Genomic DNA, 16,787 nt, shown 5'->3' with positions numbered 1-16,787 from the left:
GTGACAGTGAGGATGATAGCAGAGGAGAGGAGAGAAGAGGAGAAATAGCAGAGGAGAGGAGAGAAGAGGAGAAATAGCAGAGGAGAGGAGAGGAGTGGAATGATGAGGGGAAGAAAGGAGGAAGAAAGGAGAACAAGTGAGCTTTTAGGGTGAACTATTGGGCTGCCACTGCTTCAACAGAAGAAAAACAAGGTATTCAAAAGTAAGGGTGTGGGCTCGTTTTGACAGGCAACTTTTGAGAAATATCTGCGGGGGTATGTGAACAAAATGAGAACTTCTGTCTAATCATTTTGCAAGAGATGATGTGAGGTTATTTTGTGAACTGTGTGAAACTATGCTGATGAAGTGCAGGTTGAGTTTGGTTGAATGCCTCACCTTAAACCCAGTTAAGCTCATTCAGTCACATTAAACAAAGGAATGTACTTATTAGGCCCCTGTGTCTACATTTTGGGTTCCTACCAGGAACTACCAGGAGCCACCAAGGTATTAGACAAGAGATTGATCTTGTAAATCCCCAAAATAGACAGGAATTTCTTAGAGGCAAGCTCAACTGATATCATCCAAATGCCTCTGGGTGTAACTGGACAGACTGGCAAATTAATCAGATTACTAAATAATGAATGAAACCAAAAGATATTAAATTAAATGAATTAAATCCAAAGAAAGTTTTCCTTTTTTCATTGGTTGAGGCATATTCCAGAGCAGGAAGAATTGAGGATTAGCCCTTTTTTCTCTTTGAAGTTGGATTGGTTCCGTTTTCAAAGTCAGTTTCAGTAAGAAAATAGTTTTTGAAATGTAAGTGTCTATGCCACAGGATGCAACTTATACATGCCTCAAATGTATTGGAATGTTCAGTGTTCGAAGGTGTCTGTTAGTGCCAACTGGCCTATGACCTTTTTTCACGTTATGTCAAAGTCGTTATGGGCAGATCCCTGTTAGGACAAAAAAGGTTTCAGTATGCCAATGGAAGACTTGGCCTTTCAGCCCCAGCCCTTGTTGTGCTATATTTTTATTATAAACTTCATACGGATATTAGGCCAGACAAACATTACTTCATTCACAGTTCACCGGACCTGCACAGATGGCCACCTCTCTTCCATGCAGCATATGTTATGAAGGTGGAAAGCTGTTTGCTAATTGCTTAAAGGTCAGTGGTTTTGGAATTTAGCGCCACACTTTAGCCAGTTGAATAAACCAAATGAATAGTCCATTGCAGTGCCGATGAGTGTGTGGGTGTCAGATAATTAACATGACACTAAATCGAGAACGTTTTGTTGCACCTTTCTCATTTACTGCATACGTGTGTCCGTTCAAGATAAGGACACAATCACAGCAAGAAAAGAAAGAACATTATGGATGAAGGGAGACCTGTGTGTGTATGCGTGTGTGTGTGTGTGTGTGTGCGTGTGCGTGTGCTTGTGCGTGTGTGCGTGTGCAGATCTGCGTGCGCGTGTGAGGGATTAGCTGTGGAAAACAGTTCAGTCAGAGTGACTTGAAGCAATGTGGCCTTCGTCTCGGTCCACTGCCATTACCTCCCGCAGCACCAATACCTCCGATGCCTCCAACCACTCCACCACTCCCACTAAGACCATGTTTACATGGGCATGTTTGTGAATGCATACTTTTCTATTTGTTTGGGCCTTTTGCTTACACGTAAGTTTTAGGTCCCAACTAAAAGAGAGATTTCTAAAACACTGGTCGCAATGTTTTTTTTGTCATCCACATACCTTGTAAACAGGATCAAAACAGATGAAAAAATATCATTTTTTAAAGTCCTAAAAACAGCCAAATGCCAGCACGACCACCACCACCACTACCACTCCCCCAAAACTGGACTACATTCCTCAGTCTATTGCATATTAACGAGAGGGTTTAAGAGTTCATCACCTCTCCCTGTCCCACCAACCCCTTGCTCCCCCCCCCCCCCACATACTGAGACTCCTCTTGCCCTCTTTTCTCTCTCTTCCTCCCTCCCTCCCTCCATCCCCACCACTTCTCCCTCCATTTCTCTCCATGCTTTTCTATCCGTTTTTTCCCCTCCCTCCTCCACTCTTGTTCCACCCTTTTATCCCTATCCAAGCCTCCTTCTCCTACTGTGCTCAGTAGCACTTGACTGAGCAGCCCTGGCCACTGCTGTGTTCCTGCTAGCACTGCAGCAAACCGTGAGCGTGCACGTGTGTGTGTGTGTGTGTGTGTGTGTGTGTGTGTGTGTGTGTGTGTGTGTGTGTGTGTGTGTGTGTGTGTGTGTGCGTGCGTGTGCGTGTGTGTGTACAGCATGTTTGTGTGAATGTACTGTATGAATGAGTGTGTTACCTGAAAGGTTGCATTGAGAATGTCCGAGAGAAGAGGCAGCATTTTAGCCAGCTCTCTGATATGGCCTCCCCTGAACAGCTACCCCTCTTGTGGTGGTGGGGGCACCCAAAGGTCGGGGGTCAGGGCTGGGGGTCGCGTCGTCAGGGGCAGCCATGACCTCCGGACGAAGCGGGCACAGGCACAGGCACAGACCCAGCACGACCTCCGCACTAAGCGGTCACAGACACAGACACAGTCGCAGACTCAAATGCGTATCCGGATACGGATGCAGACGCCGGGCCAGACGAGGAGCAAGGAAGGCACGCATGGGGACGCACGGTGGCCAAGTGGACAGGTGGGCATGTGGGCGAGACAGGGCAGGGGGTGAGTAGGGCGAGAGCACATCACGCTGAGCTCTCCGGATGGGTCTGGACATGTGACATTTCGCAAAGGTTAATCCTTGTGGGACAGAAGGGATGAGGAAGAGGAAGAGGAAGAATGATGATGATAACGATGACATAGAGTAGATATGTCTGTGCATCCAGAATAAAGAAGAGATACTTTTTTATTTATGGCAAAGTAAATTGACATTTTGAGAATGCGTTGAAGAAGAAGAAGGAGGAAGATGATAGTACCATTAGTGTTTTGTATCTGTTTCCCATGCTTTAGCTATGCACAGTAGTTATTCTTAGAATGATGACCACATGAAATATCTTAGCGATGGTGGGTTGTGCGGCACAGGATATGCAGTCAATTAACATGAAAAGACTTTTATTACCATAAATTGTTTGCTCATTGTTTTTGTTTTCTAATGATCTTTAGCTAAAATTGGAAAAAAGTATGTGGTGATACATCATCTGTCAAAATATTGCAGTATTTATGCTAATTCAAACTGGGAAAGTGCGTGCGTGCGTGTGTGTTTGTGGGTGGGGGTTGGGGTAGTGCGTCTGTGTGTGCATGTTTGTCAAAAAAGCCCTACTCTCCACCCTGTGAATCGAATCAGATGGTGCATTGCTCACTGCAGTACTGCTTCTGCTTCCGTAGCACTACTATGTCCGTGCCTATTGCAACCACATCCATTACAGTGAATGAAGACGTAATAGCCTCCGGGCTCATGCTAGTGCTAGTTGGCTCAAACTACCTTTGGACTGATGTTTGATGCTACATTTTCTAGCCTGCCCTCTACATCTCTCTCATACCATGCTAGCCTGGCAGGGACGATATTATGTAGCGCTGTGTGCAGTATCGAGATATCGAGAGATAACACGTTTGCGTTGGATGTGCAAACGTGTGCGTTTGCATGTACTGGGGCTTTACACCTCATATATTTTTTTTTTCGTCCACATTTGCTGCTGTGAAGAAGAATCATGCTGAACAGATGCATAGGCTTATCTTAGCATCATGTCGACCAAAAGGTGATAGAACAACACTGACTCGAGATAAACAGGGTGGATTTATTTTTGATTTGGGCCATCTGACTTTGTCAGGATTAGGAGAAAGGGAAGAAACAAACACACAACAACAACAACAACAACAACAAAAACAGGAAAATGTTTTGATCCCCACACTCACCACCTTGACATGTGCCCTCAGTTCCACCCCAGTGCATTCCCATTTTTTTGCAATGTCATGTCACAAGGCCCTTTGTGAGATGCTAACCTCCTTTTTTGTTTGTATTTCTCTTCCCCTTCCTCTCTCTCTCTCTCCTCCCCCCCTCTCTCTCTCCCTCTCTCTCTTTCTGTCTCTTGTGTGAACCGTCCTGACAGGCTCATCTGGTGGCTGCGTTTGAGAAGAGTCTCGCCAACATGACCTGTCGGCTGCAGAGCTTGACCATGACGGCGGAACAGAAGGTAGTGTACCCTGGAGTCCACACCACCATGTCTGACTGCCAAATGCACATATTTACTCCTTCAAACTCTCAGACCGAGTCCACAGAAACATATCTGCTGTACTGTTTAGACTACCAAATGTACGTATGTGTATCTACTCTTTAAAAATGCAGCTACCATAGAGTCCACAACAAAAGGCCTGCAATAGAGTCTCCAATCAGTCTGAATGAACATAGTATGTTATGATGCAGCACGCTGTCTGCAATGCTTAGACTCCCAAATGTTATTTAGTAATTGTACAGTACTGTATTAGTTTAAAAACTGCAGCTGAGATGATCCATTGATATACAGCAGTTTAGCTCTCGCTCACTTTGAAAAGAATTAAACATTTCTGTTCATAGACTGTTTATATTCATTTGGTAGAGGCCATCAGCCATCTAGCCTATGCCTGCAGTTTATGCATATTTACAAAAATATATTCCTATCGATAATAATAATGTTTATCAATATACTTTTTGTCACACCCATTTTAAATGTTTACTTTCAAATGTTACTGCCTACCACAATGTCCCCACACCAAAAAAAGAGAAAGTTTCTTTTCTGTCGTAAACTTGAACAAAGGATGAAGTAACACAACCTTTAAGGAGTGCAATACATGCTTTGTTTAGGCATTTGTTCAGGTGCCTGAGACTCTCTGAGACTACGTTTTTTTAACAGGTGTCTGATCAGGCTGTTGCACAGTTGTTAGTCTGACGTGTTTGAATGAAAAACACCCTCTTTGGCAGATTATTTTTAGTCACACAGATGCTTTGCATCAGATGAAAGACTTTTTTTTTTCCTGTGATGTCTCACTGCATTTGAAACACATAAAGGTGCTTTTGTTTTGTTATTGTATGGGCATTTTATGCCATAGAGACAAAAAGTGATTAACCCACACCGACTCTTATGATCACAGCTCAATAAGAATGATGTTAAAGAAGCAGTGTGTGTGTGTGTGTGTGTGTGTGTGTGTGTGTGTGTGTGTGTGTGTGTGTGTGTGTGTGTGTGTGTGTGTGTGTGTGTGTGTGTGTGTGTGTGTCTGTGTCTGTGTGTCTGTGTGTGTGTGTGTCGGTGTGAGAGTGTCTGTCTGTCTCTCTGTCTGTTTGTCAACATTCATGTCCCAAGTACAAGAGTGCAATTCTGTGTGTATGCAAGCAAGGTGTCCACAGAACACATAACGCAGCCCACCCTGCACAACACACCAACCACCAACACCCCTCACCAACACCCCATACAGAAACACAGACGCACGCACGCACGCACACACACACACACACACACACACACACACACACACACACACACACACACACACACACACACACACACACACACACACACACACACACACACACACATCTGAGCAACAAACCAATGAACCAGTCCAAATACAAGCTGCTCCCCATGCCATCCTCATCATCATCACCCCACCCCACCTCCCCACCACCCCTTAATCCTTCTTGAATTAAATTCCATCGCTTTCCAGGGACATCTTTGTTAAATAGACACAGACTTTTAATTAAACCTTCCCTCCCCCTCCCAAAACCATATCGTCAGTCCGTGCTACTCCGGATAGATTGCAAAAGCTTCTCTTTCATCTCTCGAATGCAGCTTTTATGGTGTTATAATCGGGACAAAACATCCACGAGCGCCACTTACGGCACACGCGAGGTATTTTATTCTGCTCGCGCGCGTAGACACTGTCGCGCGCGCGAGTTTGCTCTGCGCGCGCGCGCAAACGCTGCCACGCGCGCGCAAACACCGTCTCACGCGCGAGAGGTGACATGAATTTCCTCACGCGCGCGAGCAGAAATATGAATATTTAAATTATCTCCTCCCACTGGTTAGCATAACAAATGAAGCGGAAGTTTGTTTAGTCCATAATAGTCAAACACAGAGAGCTCAGATCTCAATTGAATAGACTATCGTTGCTACGGTGACTGCAACCGACCACCTTTGAAACACAACTGAAACGCAACTCACGGCTGCTGCTGACAAGGGCATTCACATATTTATTCGTAAAACCGTTTTATTTTTGGTGGATGAAAACATTGTGTCAATATGCTATGTCTATGTTCGCCTTATTCACCCGGAACGTTCTAAAGACGTTGAGGGGTACACTTCAGGGGTACATTCGGCAACGCACCAGCTGTCATGGCGCCTCACTTGCTGTGTTGTGTGCCCAAATGTTCGTCCTCAAAGAGAAAAAAAATCCTACCGTGGACAGACTTTCCACCGTTTCCCCAAAGAGCAGGCACTTCGCAGTGGATGTATAAATCACATCTAGAGGGGTCCTGGTCCATATTTCAAGGTAAGATGCAAAATTATGTTCAATCATACGCATTAGCTAGCACAAATAAGCTAGCTCGTCAAACTTGTCATGACTCATGTAACCTAATGACGCGAATGCCTCGGTGAAATAAAAAATATGAATGTGTAATTACACAACGCTACATTTATATGATATTTCCAGATCGCTATTTCAAGATTAGGCTTTTAATTGTGTGGTAAGCGATCCGATGGCCACTGATTTTGTGCTACCAGAACCAGTAGCATCGGCCTACTTGTGCCAAAATCAAGTTGTTTTGCTAACGAACTAAAATGCATACCCTGGTATTTATGGTTACAGATCAACGCTGAGACCAAGGTTTGCTCTGAGCACTTTGAGAAGCAGTGTTTTGTAAAGACCACCCGTGTTATCACAAAGCTTATAAAGGATGCTGTGCCAACTTTCGCCTGGACTTCAGAGAGGCCAAAGAGGAGAATCATCATTCGCAGACCGAGGTTAGTTTGTTCAGTCAATATTCAACTGACATGTGTTTAGCAACCCTCTAATAATAATAATAATAATAATAATAAACTGAGAATAGTTCGCCATAGGAATAGCCTACATTTAAATTTAGACAAGACTGGAGAATTAATGTATGTGCTGGAGATAATTGCACCGTTCCGCGGTGTCTCCTTCAAATGAATGGCAAAGTAGCATGCTAGCTTTGGCTGTGGGGAGGGTTTTGAACAGGACTGGCCTGCTCCTCCCTCCGAGTCCAGTGACTTTTTAATAACTCACTTTTCTAAAGTTTTAACTTGGATTTCTGTCACGTTTAAACGCCACCGCTCCTGGATCTCTCTCTATGCTGTGCCCTGCCTAGTATTTCTGAGTCCCCTGAAATAGGCTGTCTGCATTCTCTTTTTAAATGCACTGGGCCCTTTCTTTCAAATTAGTCAGTTCGTTTCAGATCTTGTCATTTCTGCTATAGGTGACTGCTCAAGATGTGGCTTCCTGTAGTTCAGAGATAGTTTTCAAAACTGCCTCAAGCTTATGTAGTAGTGTTAACAATAAACAGGTGTGGAACACATGGCCTATATTTGAATAGTTGTGGGAATAACTGTGGGAACATGGAGCAGCAAGAATAAGCTGTGGGACCAATGGGCTGTGGGAAACATAGAGCAGCTGACCCCCAACAGGGTCTTCATGGTTGTATGACCTGAATACATTTTCAAAGCGGAGCCACAGGATGCGGACTTCTACTCTTTTCCACTATTAGACGCGCCTTTGTCCTGCACCTGGCCTCAGCGAGGTGGGATGTGCATACTCTTACTTTTATAAAAATGTTGTATATTGACCACTAATTCTGTGCATGCTGTCATACAGAGATGATGACCCATTCCTGAAGTTGGACACCAGAATGCAGGAAGGTGCTGTTTAAGAGCCTAGGTAGGTATTTGCTCTCAAGACACTTGTTTGCCACAATTTAGGAAACACTGTCAAAGTGTGTGAATGACAAAGACCAGCTTACAATGATTTATCTTCTCTTTTCTTTTCTGTCTGTGCTGTGTGGGACATGTTTGACATGTAAATAGACCACTAGGCTAGTTCAGTTGTTGGCGGTGGATTTATGTTGATTATAAATACAAGTCCTTTAGTAGGCTAGTAGGCTAACTAATTAATGCGAGCATGACCTACTGTGTCATGCTAAACAAGCAGGAAGCTGGGCATTCTTGGCGACTCTGAGAACTACAAACCCCAACTCCGATGAGGTTGGGACGTTTGGTAAACAGTGAATAAAATCAAAATGCTATCATTTTCAAAACATTCAATCCATTCATTAGATGGAGAATAGTGAAAAGACAACATATTAAGTGTTAAAACCGAGAAAAAATATTGTTTTGGGGGACATATGTACTCATTTCTAATTTGATAAATCCAACACGTCTCAAAAGAGTTGGGACGGGGATCAGTGAAAATTAGTAAACATCCAAATAAGATAAAACAGCAAAGAAGAACATTTCAAAATGAATTGTACTGACGGACAATATAGGTGTCCAGGTATAAGATCATCACAGAGAGGCTGAGTCACTCAGAATTAAAGATGCAAAGGGAATAATTACCATAGTGATTACATACATTTTTGAATTCCCTTGGATTTACCACGATTGAGTGTATATAAGACATATTTTTGTTAATAAAATCGTTGTATAGGTTCATGACATCATGAAATATATATTGGCTGTAGTCTCACTCTAGCACACCAGGAATTAGAGCTATTGAAAATTGACCATATTAAGAATGCTTAATGCATGAAAATGATACAGGGGTGTAACATTCTCCTAAGCACCTGAGCTCACTTGAAATAGACCCAGAAGACATGGGAAACTGTCCTTTGCTTACAGAAGTCAGCAGAAGTTGTAGAAGTCCATTCTTTTTGACAATAATAGAGCATTGCACATCCTGTGCTACAGTAAAAATGGACCATCCAACTTGTATTAGTGCTAGCTTCAAAAGTCAGCCTCCATGATGGCATGTGGGTGCAGTAGTGCATTGGTTAAGATGTTCTCACTCATCTGTAGAGTTAAATACAGTGCTGAATGGTATAAATGGGTTTTAAACAGCATGAAAAGCCACTCATGCATTATATTTTGAAGGGAGATCTTCGATTACTGCCACATAGTAAGGTCAAATTGCATTCTCTACTATGTTTTAACAGTTTGGCTCCATCATAAGGACCAACAGGTGATAAAATGGTGGGTTTTTGGTCAAGACCTGTCACACTGTAAGCACTACAGAAAGGAAAACATTGCAAAACATGACAAGGAATACACCCACCATTTAAGCTGGTGAAATCATGTCCAAGATAGGAATTAACACTGTTTTTTTATATAAAATCATCTCATCGGTTAATGTATTTAACTGTTAATTGTTGTCTTTTGTTTTGTTTTTAGTCTTCCTCGACATTTGCTGCCATTTATTGTCCCCGTCCCAACTCTTTTGAGACGTGTTGGATTTATCAAATTAGAAATGAGTACATATGTCCCCCAAAACAATATTTTTTCTCAGTTTTAACACTTAATATGTTGTCTTTTTACTATTCTCCGTCTAATGAATAGATTGAGTGTTTTGAAAATGATAGCATTTTGATTTTATTCACTGTTTACCAAACGTCCCAACTTCATCGGAGTTGGGGTTTGTATAATACAGGCCAAGTCGTCATTGTTATAAGATGGTAATAACATCATCAAATATTTGCCCTGTTGAATGGATGTACGTTTTTGCGTCACATCCTGTTGATGCTAAAATTACATGCACTGTTACATCAAGATTCATGAACTTGTCAGCAGTGCAGCCAGCCTTCTTTCTATGGCCGTAATGTAATCGTTTACAGCTCTCGAAATGAGCAGACAGCTCAGCTGCTTGGTGCATACTCTTACCAATCGGTCTATATTATTCCCTCTTGTATTATTTATTTTCAGGCGGTGGAAGAAGCACTTGCAGGTATGCTACCGACCAGGCTCCTCAACATCAATCCGAGACGGAAGATGAAACGGGATGAAGCAGTTAGATTGAGGTAAACATCTACACACCCCTGTTCAAATTCCAGGTTTTTGTTACGTAAAAAATGACAGAAAACAAACTTAAAGCTTTAAAAGGGAAGAATAGAAAATAAAACTTCTATTAACATTGTTGCATAAATATGCACACCCTTAAACTAATACCTTGTTGCAGCACCTTTGGCTTCTATCACCGCACTCAGTCTTTTGGGTAAGAGTCTATCAGCATGGCAAACATAGAAGTGACAATATTTGTACACGTATCTTTGCAAAAAGTACTCCAAATCTGACAGATTGCGAATGCATCTCATCTGCACAGTCCTGCTCAGATTGCCCAACAGATGTTCCGTGTCATACAGGAATGAACTCTCCCACTCCCAGTCCAGGTCTCTGCGGTCTTCTGAAAAGGACAATCTCATCATCCCCCGAGCCAGACTCCGTACTGTTGGTGACAGAGCTTTTTGTGTTGCTGCCCCCACGCTCTGGAACAGTCTACCTCCCAACATACGCCAGGCCCCCACACTGGCTACGTTGAAATCACATCTATTCACAGAGGCATATGGACTTTAACTTCACTGGCCCATCCCCTCCCCCTTTATGCCAATACAATGGCCACTGTGGAACTTTTCTAAATTCCAACCTCCATGACTTAAGCCCCGGTTACAACTGAAGAACGATAATCACATAGCATGATGCTGTCACCTTCATGCTTCACTTTACGCTTGGTGTTACCTTGGCAATGAGGTGTTGTTACCTTTTGTAATTATGTCCAAAATGTTAAACCTCGGTTTCACCTGACCATAATACATCTTCCCACATGCATTTGGGAGATTACAGAAGTATTTTTTGCAAAATGTACTCCACCGAGATTTAACTTTTTGGTCATAATTCGAAAGGGTATATTTGGCACAAAACATCACCCCAACAACACCATACTTTAAGTGAAGGGAGCCTTGTTGGGTGATCTGAAGAGGACTGACTGTGGGAGATTGCACTCGCAGTCTTTCTGATTTGGAGGGCTTTGCAAAGAGGGGTGAACGAATATTGCCATATTAATGTGTGCCATGCTGAGACTCTTACCCACAAAAGACTGTGCTGTAATGAAGGCCAAAGGTGCTGCAACTAAGTATTAATTTAAGGGCGTGTACATTTTTGCATTGCATTGCATTGATTAATAGTTTCGATTGAAGGAGGGAAAAGCTGTGAATTTATTTGTCTTTCTATTTTTTTTTACATCACAAAAACCTGACATTTGAAGAGGGGTGTGTAGACTTTTGGGAGCCACTGTACATGTAGAAATTATGTGTTCATATCTCTAACCCTCTTGGTTTAGCATGATAATGAAAAGAACTGTGAGCAAAAATGTGGCAAGCAGAAAACCAGAGTGGCTAGTGACTTGGGAAAACCCAACTGTGGCCGGAGAGCAAAACATTAATGTCAAACCCTTGTCTGTACCCAGACATGGGTTCCTACCAGGTGTACGGATACCCAAACACAACCACATCGTATGTAAAGCGCAAGTCTGAATTAAATTTTCTACACACATGTACCTAAAAAGTGTACCACAGTCACCGTGTAGTTTGAATACTTTTACTTGAAGGAGAGGATTGTGCACACAGGTGCAGTACGAAGGTCAACTGTAGTTTTCAGAGTGAGGAGTCTGCACACTTAGAATCGTTTTTGTTGCGTTTTATTTTTTCATGGCAGGATAACGTACCTCAACAGTCTTCTTCAGATTCTCTACAAACACAGTCTGAGTGGTGATTAGAACATGCCTGGCATCCAAGGGTGTGGCCAGTTTGTTAACCCTTTACACTCTACACTTTACAATTAGAATTATTGTACACTGTCTGGACAAGATGTAGAATACTACTGAGCGACAGTGATATGTCATGTTCTTAATACTGTTATATCCTGTCATTACAGACAAGGCGGCCGGAAACGTTGATGACCTCAATGACACTGGCTAGGTGAAAGACATCAACAAAATGGCATCAGGTCACCAGACATCAGCTCATAATCCACAACATCATCAACCATTTTGCGCCAAAAATGAAGCCGTTCACATACCATGGCATCCTAAGCAGGTAATTTCATACCTCTCAGTAACCTCAGAATGTATTAACAGAATAAACAAAATTATCACTTCCCATAATTTCTACCACATGTTTCAATAGGCAGCACTACACTACTGTGCAACAGTGAGAGAGAGCGGGCAAGGACAAGTAAAGCGGACCTACACTACAGCAAGACTTTGACACTTCTCCACGTTAGAGGCAACCATCACCCCCACCGTTGAGCAGCGGCTATGTGTAACCCCCAAAAGAGGAGATGATCCGACGATGTGTGTGTGGTGTGTGCGTGTGTGTGTGTGATGTATGATATTGTAACACTTCAGTCCTTCTTTTATACTATACAGTGTATACATATACATTTGTGGGTTTGTTTAAAAACCATAGCTGAGGTTAAGAAATGCATTATGACAAATACATCTGATTCAGGTGTACTGTCTTTTATTTGCCACAAATAAATCACATCCTGGAAACCTGTACGATGTGTGGATTTAAAGATCTGCCAGATCTTTGTGACGGCACAGGATTGCAGTGGAACCCAAACATAGCCTACGAACTCCCACGCCATCTCACCAACTGCCGATATGCAGTATGCCTGATTTTTCCTGTACAGCAAAGAAATGTAGAGATTGTGCCTTCATCAAGAATAGGTCATTTGGAATCACAAAAATTATTCAATTTACTTTGTGCGTGTGGTGTTGCTATTGCTGTTATCATTATGTTACTAGTGACCCCTTTAGTTGAGTTCCATAGTCTACATGAAATCTCTGCACTTGTGTTACCACTATTGGGATTGGCAGCTCCCTAAATGAAAATGAGAAAAACTTGCCTGGATGAAATGTTATGAACTGTATGCGTTGTGCTGCTTGCTGAAGTAACATGACACCCACATCACCTTCCAGAAATAAAGTGTATACAGGCTACCTAACCAGAGTCCTAGAGACCTATTGCTGCTGTGTGATGAAATCCAGGCAAAGGCCCAAAAGCTTTGGCAATTGCTGCAACATGTAAATAAGGTAGACAGATTAGGCCCCTGCAGATATGGCATGTGTAGATGGATTCACTAAATTCTTTAACCACTTAAATGGCTTGGGTCAGACAAGCTGGGCTGCACACTGACCTCTTCCATGTTGCCCATGTGGTTTTGTTGGCTGTGTGTGACAACCTCCGTACAAGGGCCGCCGATCAGCAACTGAAGGCAGATTTTTTTTTATTTTTTTTTAAATGTCTGCACCTTTTTTATTAAATGTATTGCATTGCACTGGTATCACATTGCATTAAATGTACTAGCCAAGTGACACAGAGAGCAGGTAAATACAGTGTATTGATCTGTACCATTTATGTCACTTCTTAAAGATTCAATTATTCAACTCTATATACGAAGAGGCTACCATTTTCCACGAACCAGTCAACTTCCTGGGAGTAATTGCAGTACTTTGAGAAAGTGATCTTTCTAGCCTAATCATTAATTGTGCTTGTGTCAGTATTGTAGTGTCATTGTTTATTTACAGTGTGTCGACGCCATCTACTGGATACTCAGCGCACGGTTCATTTTCTAGCCACATTTCATTCCAAAGCACAGAGTGAGCTCTTTGATGCAATGTAGGCTAAATTCACCTAGTTGTGTATATCCAATGACTTATGTAGACCTCCTTGTGTATACCCGTTGTGGATCGCTGAATACATAGCCTACAAAATCCATATTTCGGTCTCCGGTCTCAAGTCAACTGCGGCCGTCTTGCCTACTGTCGTCACCAGCTATGGAGAACACGACAGTGGCAAAATGAATGATTGTTCCAACCGATTTCAATAAAGGTTCTCTGATCTGACCGCTTGAATTGACTATCCGGCTCCCTCTTTTATTGCAATGCTTACCAGCAAAAGTATCAAACACACTTGAATCCTTATAGCCTACATTACAAATATCTGACTGGACCATCGTAGGAAACAGGTTTGTACCGGTAGGCTATGTCTCTCAGTCATGCAGCACACGGAGCTGGATTTCAGTGAAACATTGCACTTACAACATGTTAACTTAAGGTCTCTGTAAACGTGCATTTTGGTCTTCTTTGCAAAACAACTTTGTCATCATGCCAAATGCCTAGCCTGCTAACTTTAAGCTCTTAAAACGCACTCGTCGTGAGCAAAATGAAGCTTGACAGGACACGAACCATAGCATTTGATGAAATGTCTACTCACTTTATTCCTCATCTGCTGTCTGCGAATCTCAACAAGTTCGCCCATGAAATAAACAATTAAAAAACAATGTTTTCATAAAAATGGGTAAGCAATAGAGGTGCAACCTTCAGTCATTCCACTCGTCAGTAAACGCCAGCTGCAGTTACTGTAGCAACGATATCAACAATTGCTCTTGAGATCTGTGTCTGATTATTTCAGACTAAACAAACTTCCGCCTCGTTGGTTATGCTAATCAGTGGGAGGAGATTATTTAAATATTCATATTTCTGCTCGCGCGCGTGAGGAAATTCATGTCACCTCTCGCGCGTGAGACGGTGTTTGCGCGCGCGTGGCAGCGTTTGCGCGCGCGCGCAGAGCAAAATCGCGCGCGCGAGAGTGTCTACACGCGCGCGCAGAATAAAATACCTCGCGTGGGCAGTAAGTGGCGCTCGTGGACCTTTTGTCCACATAATGACGCCATAATGCTTTTCAGTAGAAAGTTGTCGAGTACATAGGTTAAACAATGTAGGTGGTGCATGGAGGAAGGATGATGGCTCAACACATTTTAATCCATCTTGGGGCTTTGGTCCGGATCTCCCTATGGAAACACATCCCCCTGGAACCTCCACTTCAACCTCTCCATAACACGCAAACATGCAGTCGTGCGCGCATACACACACGCATGCATGCACGCGCACACACACACACACACACACACACACACACACACACACACACACACACACACACACACACACACACACACACACACACACACACACACATGTATTGTATACATGCACACACACGCATGCATGCACGCACGCACGCATGCACGCACAGCATATATTTCCTACCATATGCCTCCCCAAATCTACTTACTGCCCATATGAGATGACAGATCAGGACATATCTGACAGAGGACGTTGACAGCTGGGATTACGAATTATTTGTTAAGGAACACTAACTCTGTGTATAGTGTGTGTGTGTGTGTGTGTGTGTGTGTGTGTGTGTGTGTGTGTGTGTGTGTGTGTGTGTGTGTGTGTGTGTGTGTGTGTGTGTGTGTGTGTGCTTGTGGACGTGCATGTGGTGCTCCAAGCGTGAGTGTGTGAGTGGATGTATGTGTGTGTGTGGTTCAGAGAGAGAGAGAGAGAGAGAGAGAGACAGAGACAGAGACAGAGAGAGAGAGAGAGAGAGAGACAGAGACAGAGACAGAGAGAGATACAAATGAATGTATTGTGCATTTATGTATTCATTCAGTCTATGTTGCATTATAAACATGCATGTGACATGAACTAACAGTGGGCTCCATCTTGTACCTCAGGAGTCGGAGCTGGCAGAGCTGAGGGATACTATCGAGGCACTGAAGTCCCAGAACACAGACGCGCAGACTGCCATCCAGGTGGCACTCAATGGCCCCGATCACGCCACCAGAGGTACAGTACCAACCATGCACTGGAGCTTTGGAGCTAAATGAGAGTCTCACTGATGAAAGTGTATGGAGTGTCTTTATGATCACGATAGCAGAGGTACCAGTGAAGCTACTTGTGGCTTTTTAGTTAAATAAGACTCATCCTCATGTGGATGAAAGTGTACAGTGTGCACACTGTAGATCTCTAGTAGCCTATACTAGATGTGCCTGTGGACAGCAAACAAATTTCACTTCCATTTCCTCATACTTGGTTCAATGTGGGTGCAGTGCGGCAAGGCAAGTGAGGAAAGTATATGAATCAGATCATTGTGTGATGTTTTTCTACCATGTGTGTGCGTGTCTTTGTGTTGTTGTTTTTTTGTGTGTGTGTATGTGTGTGTGTGTGTGTGTGTGTGTGTGTGTGTGTGTGTCCGTGTCCGTGTCCGTGTCCGTGTGTGTGTGTGTGTTTAGGGGCTGACCAGCGAATCAGGCGGCAGCACTCGTCGGACAGCATGTCGAGCATCAACAGTGCGGCCAGCCACTCCAGCCTGGGCAGTGCCAAGGACGCAGACGACAAGAAGAAAAAGAAGAAGAGCTGGGTGAGTTCAAGGGTCACAGGTGTCAGGGGTCATTGAGGTCAGGGGTTCGGGCAAATGGACAACTCGCACGTCATCTGTGATGGACAAAATGACCTCCATGCTAATTCTCTTGAAACAGGTTATGCATTAGAAAAAAAATTGAAAAATGTATGGGGCTTTTTGGATGTCATTTGGACACTTTGTCTCTTTTGCAAAAAAAAATGAGATGAAAAAATATGCAGAAGCACTGCAGATCATCAGCAGACAATTTTCAAAAATTCACAAAAATTAGATGCCAATCACGATGTTGCCCAACAACACTGAAAATAACGCTTTGAAAAAGTTGCATCATATCATCGCCTCTACACAAGATAAACAAAGTAACTGGGCTTGAAATGTTCAAGAGTCTGCAAATGTTTCAGCGTGACGTTGTGTTTGAGATAGAGCATGACACAAGAAAACCATCTTAGTTCTCTTTGGTTTATAAAGCATGATGATGAAGTAGAGTGAAGATACAGATCATTGTCTGCTGTATTGTCTCGTACTAACTCCGTGAGTAAAC

At 43.0% G+C, this 16,787-nt stretch overlaps 1 protein-coding gene and 3 long non-coding RNA genes across 12 annotated transcripts in view; 3 read left to right on the top strand and 1 right to left on the bottom strand.

Annotated features, from left to right (window-relative positions):
• nav3 (neuron navigator 3) overlaps positions 1–16,787 on the top strand; it is a 321,307-nt gene that overhangs the window by 275,494 nt on the left and 29,026 nt on the right. For 5 of the 6 annotated variants that reach the window (XM_063217173.1, XM_063217171.1, XM_063217172.1 and 2 more), the window contains 3 exons: positions 4,059–4,142; positions 15,561–15,672; positions 16,119–16,246. In XM_063217173.1, coding sequence (XP_063073243.1) covers positions 4,059–4,142; positions 15,561–15,672; positions 16,119–16,246 — 324 coding nt within the window. Of the gene's footprint in view, positions 1–4,058; positions 4,146–15,560; positions 15,673–16,118; positions 16,247–16,787 lie in introns of all 6 variants that reach the window. The other variant, XM_063217169.1, reaches the window with a different exon arrangement.
• Positions 5,906–7,876, top strand: LOC134463853 (uncharacterized). The gene is made up of 3 exons (XR_010037815.1): positions 5,906–6,471; positions 6,790–6,944; positions 7,813–7,876. It is a non-coding gene; the product is annotated as an uncharacterized LOC134463853 (long non-coding RNA).
• Positions 9,907–12,535, top strand: LOC134463852 (uncharacterized). 3 transcript variants are annotated; one of them, XR_010037813.1, is made up of 3 exons: positions 9,907–10,003; positions 11,913–12,073; positions 12,164–12,535. It is a non-coding gene; the product is annotated as an uncharacterized LOC134463852 (long non-coding RNA). The 3 variants fall into 3 exon arrangements; XR_010037814.1 differs by having other exon boundaries at positions 9,913–10,003; positions 11,694–12,073; XR_010037812.1 differs by lacking the exon at positions 9,907–10,003 and having other exon boundaries at positions 10,612–12,073.
• On the bottom strand, positions 12,480–14,699 carry LOC134463851 (uncharacterized). 2 transcript variants are annotated; one of them, XR_010037810.1, is made up of 3 exons: positions 14,258–14,699; positions 13,179–13,250; positions 12,480–13,056 (listed from the first exon to the last, which is right to left on the bottom strand). It is a non-coding gene; the product is annotated as an uncharacterized LOC134463851 (long non-coding RNA). The 2 variants fall into 2 exon arrangements; XR_010037811.1 differs by lacking the exon at positions 14,258–14,699 and adding an exon at positions 13,676–14,217.

This window comes from Engraulis encrasicolus, chromosome 15 (genome assembly GCF_034702125.1).
Source record: "Engraulis encrasicolus isolate BLACKSEA-1 chromosome 15, IST_EnEncr_1.0, whole genome shotgun sequence".
NCBI classification, from domain to species: Eukaryota; Metazoa; Chordata; class Actinopteri; order Clupeiformes; family Engraulidae; genus Engraulis; species Engraulis encrasicolus.
Note: the sequence above shows the minus strand (reverse complement) of the source record. Positions and strands in the feature narration are given on the sequence as shown.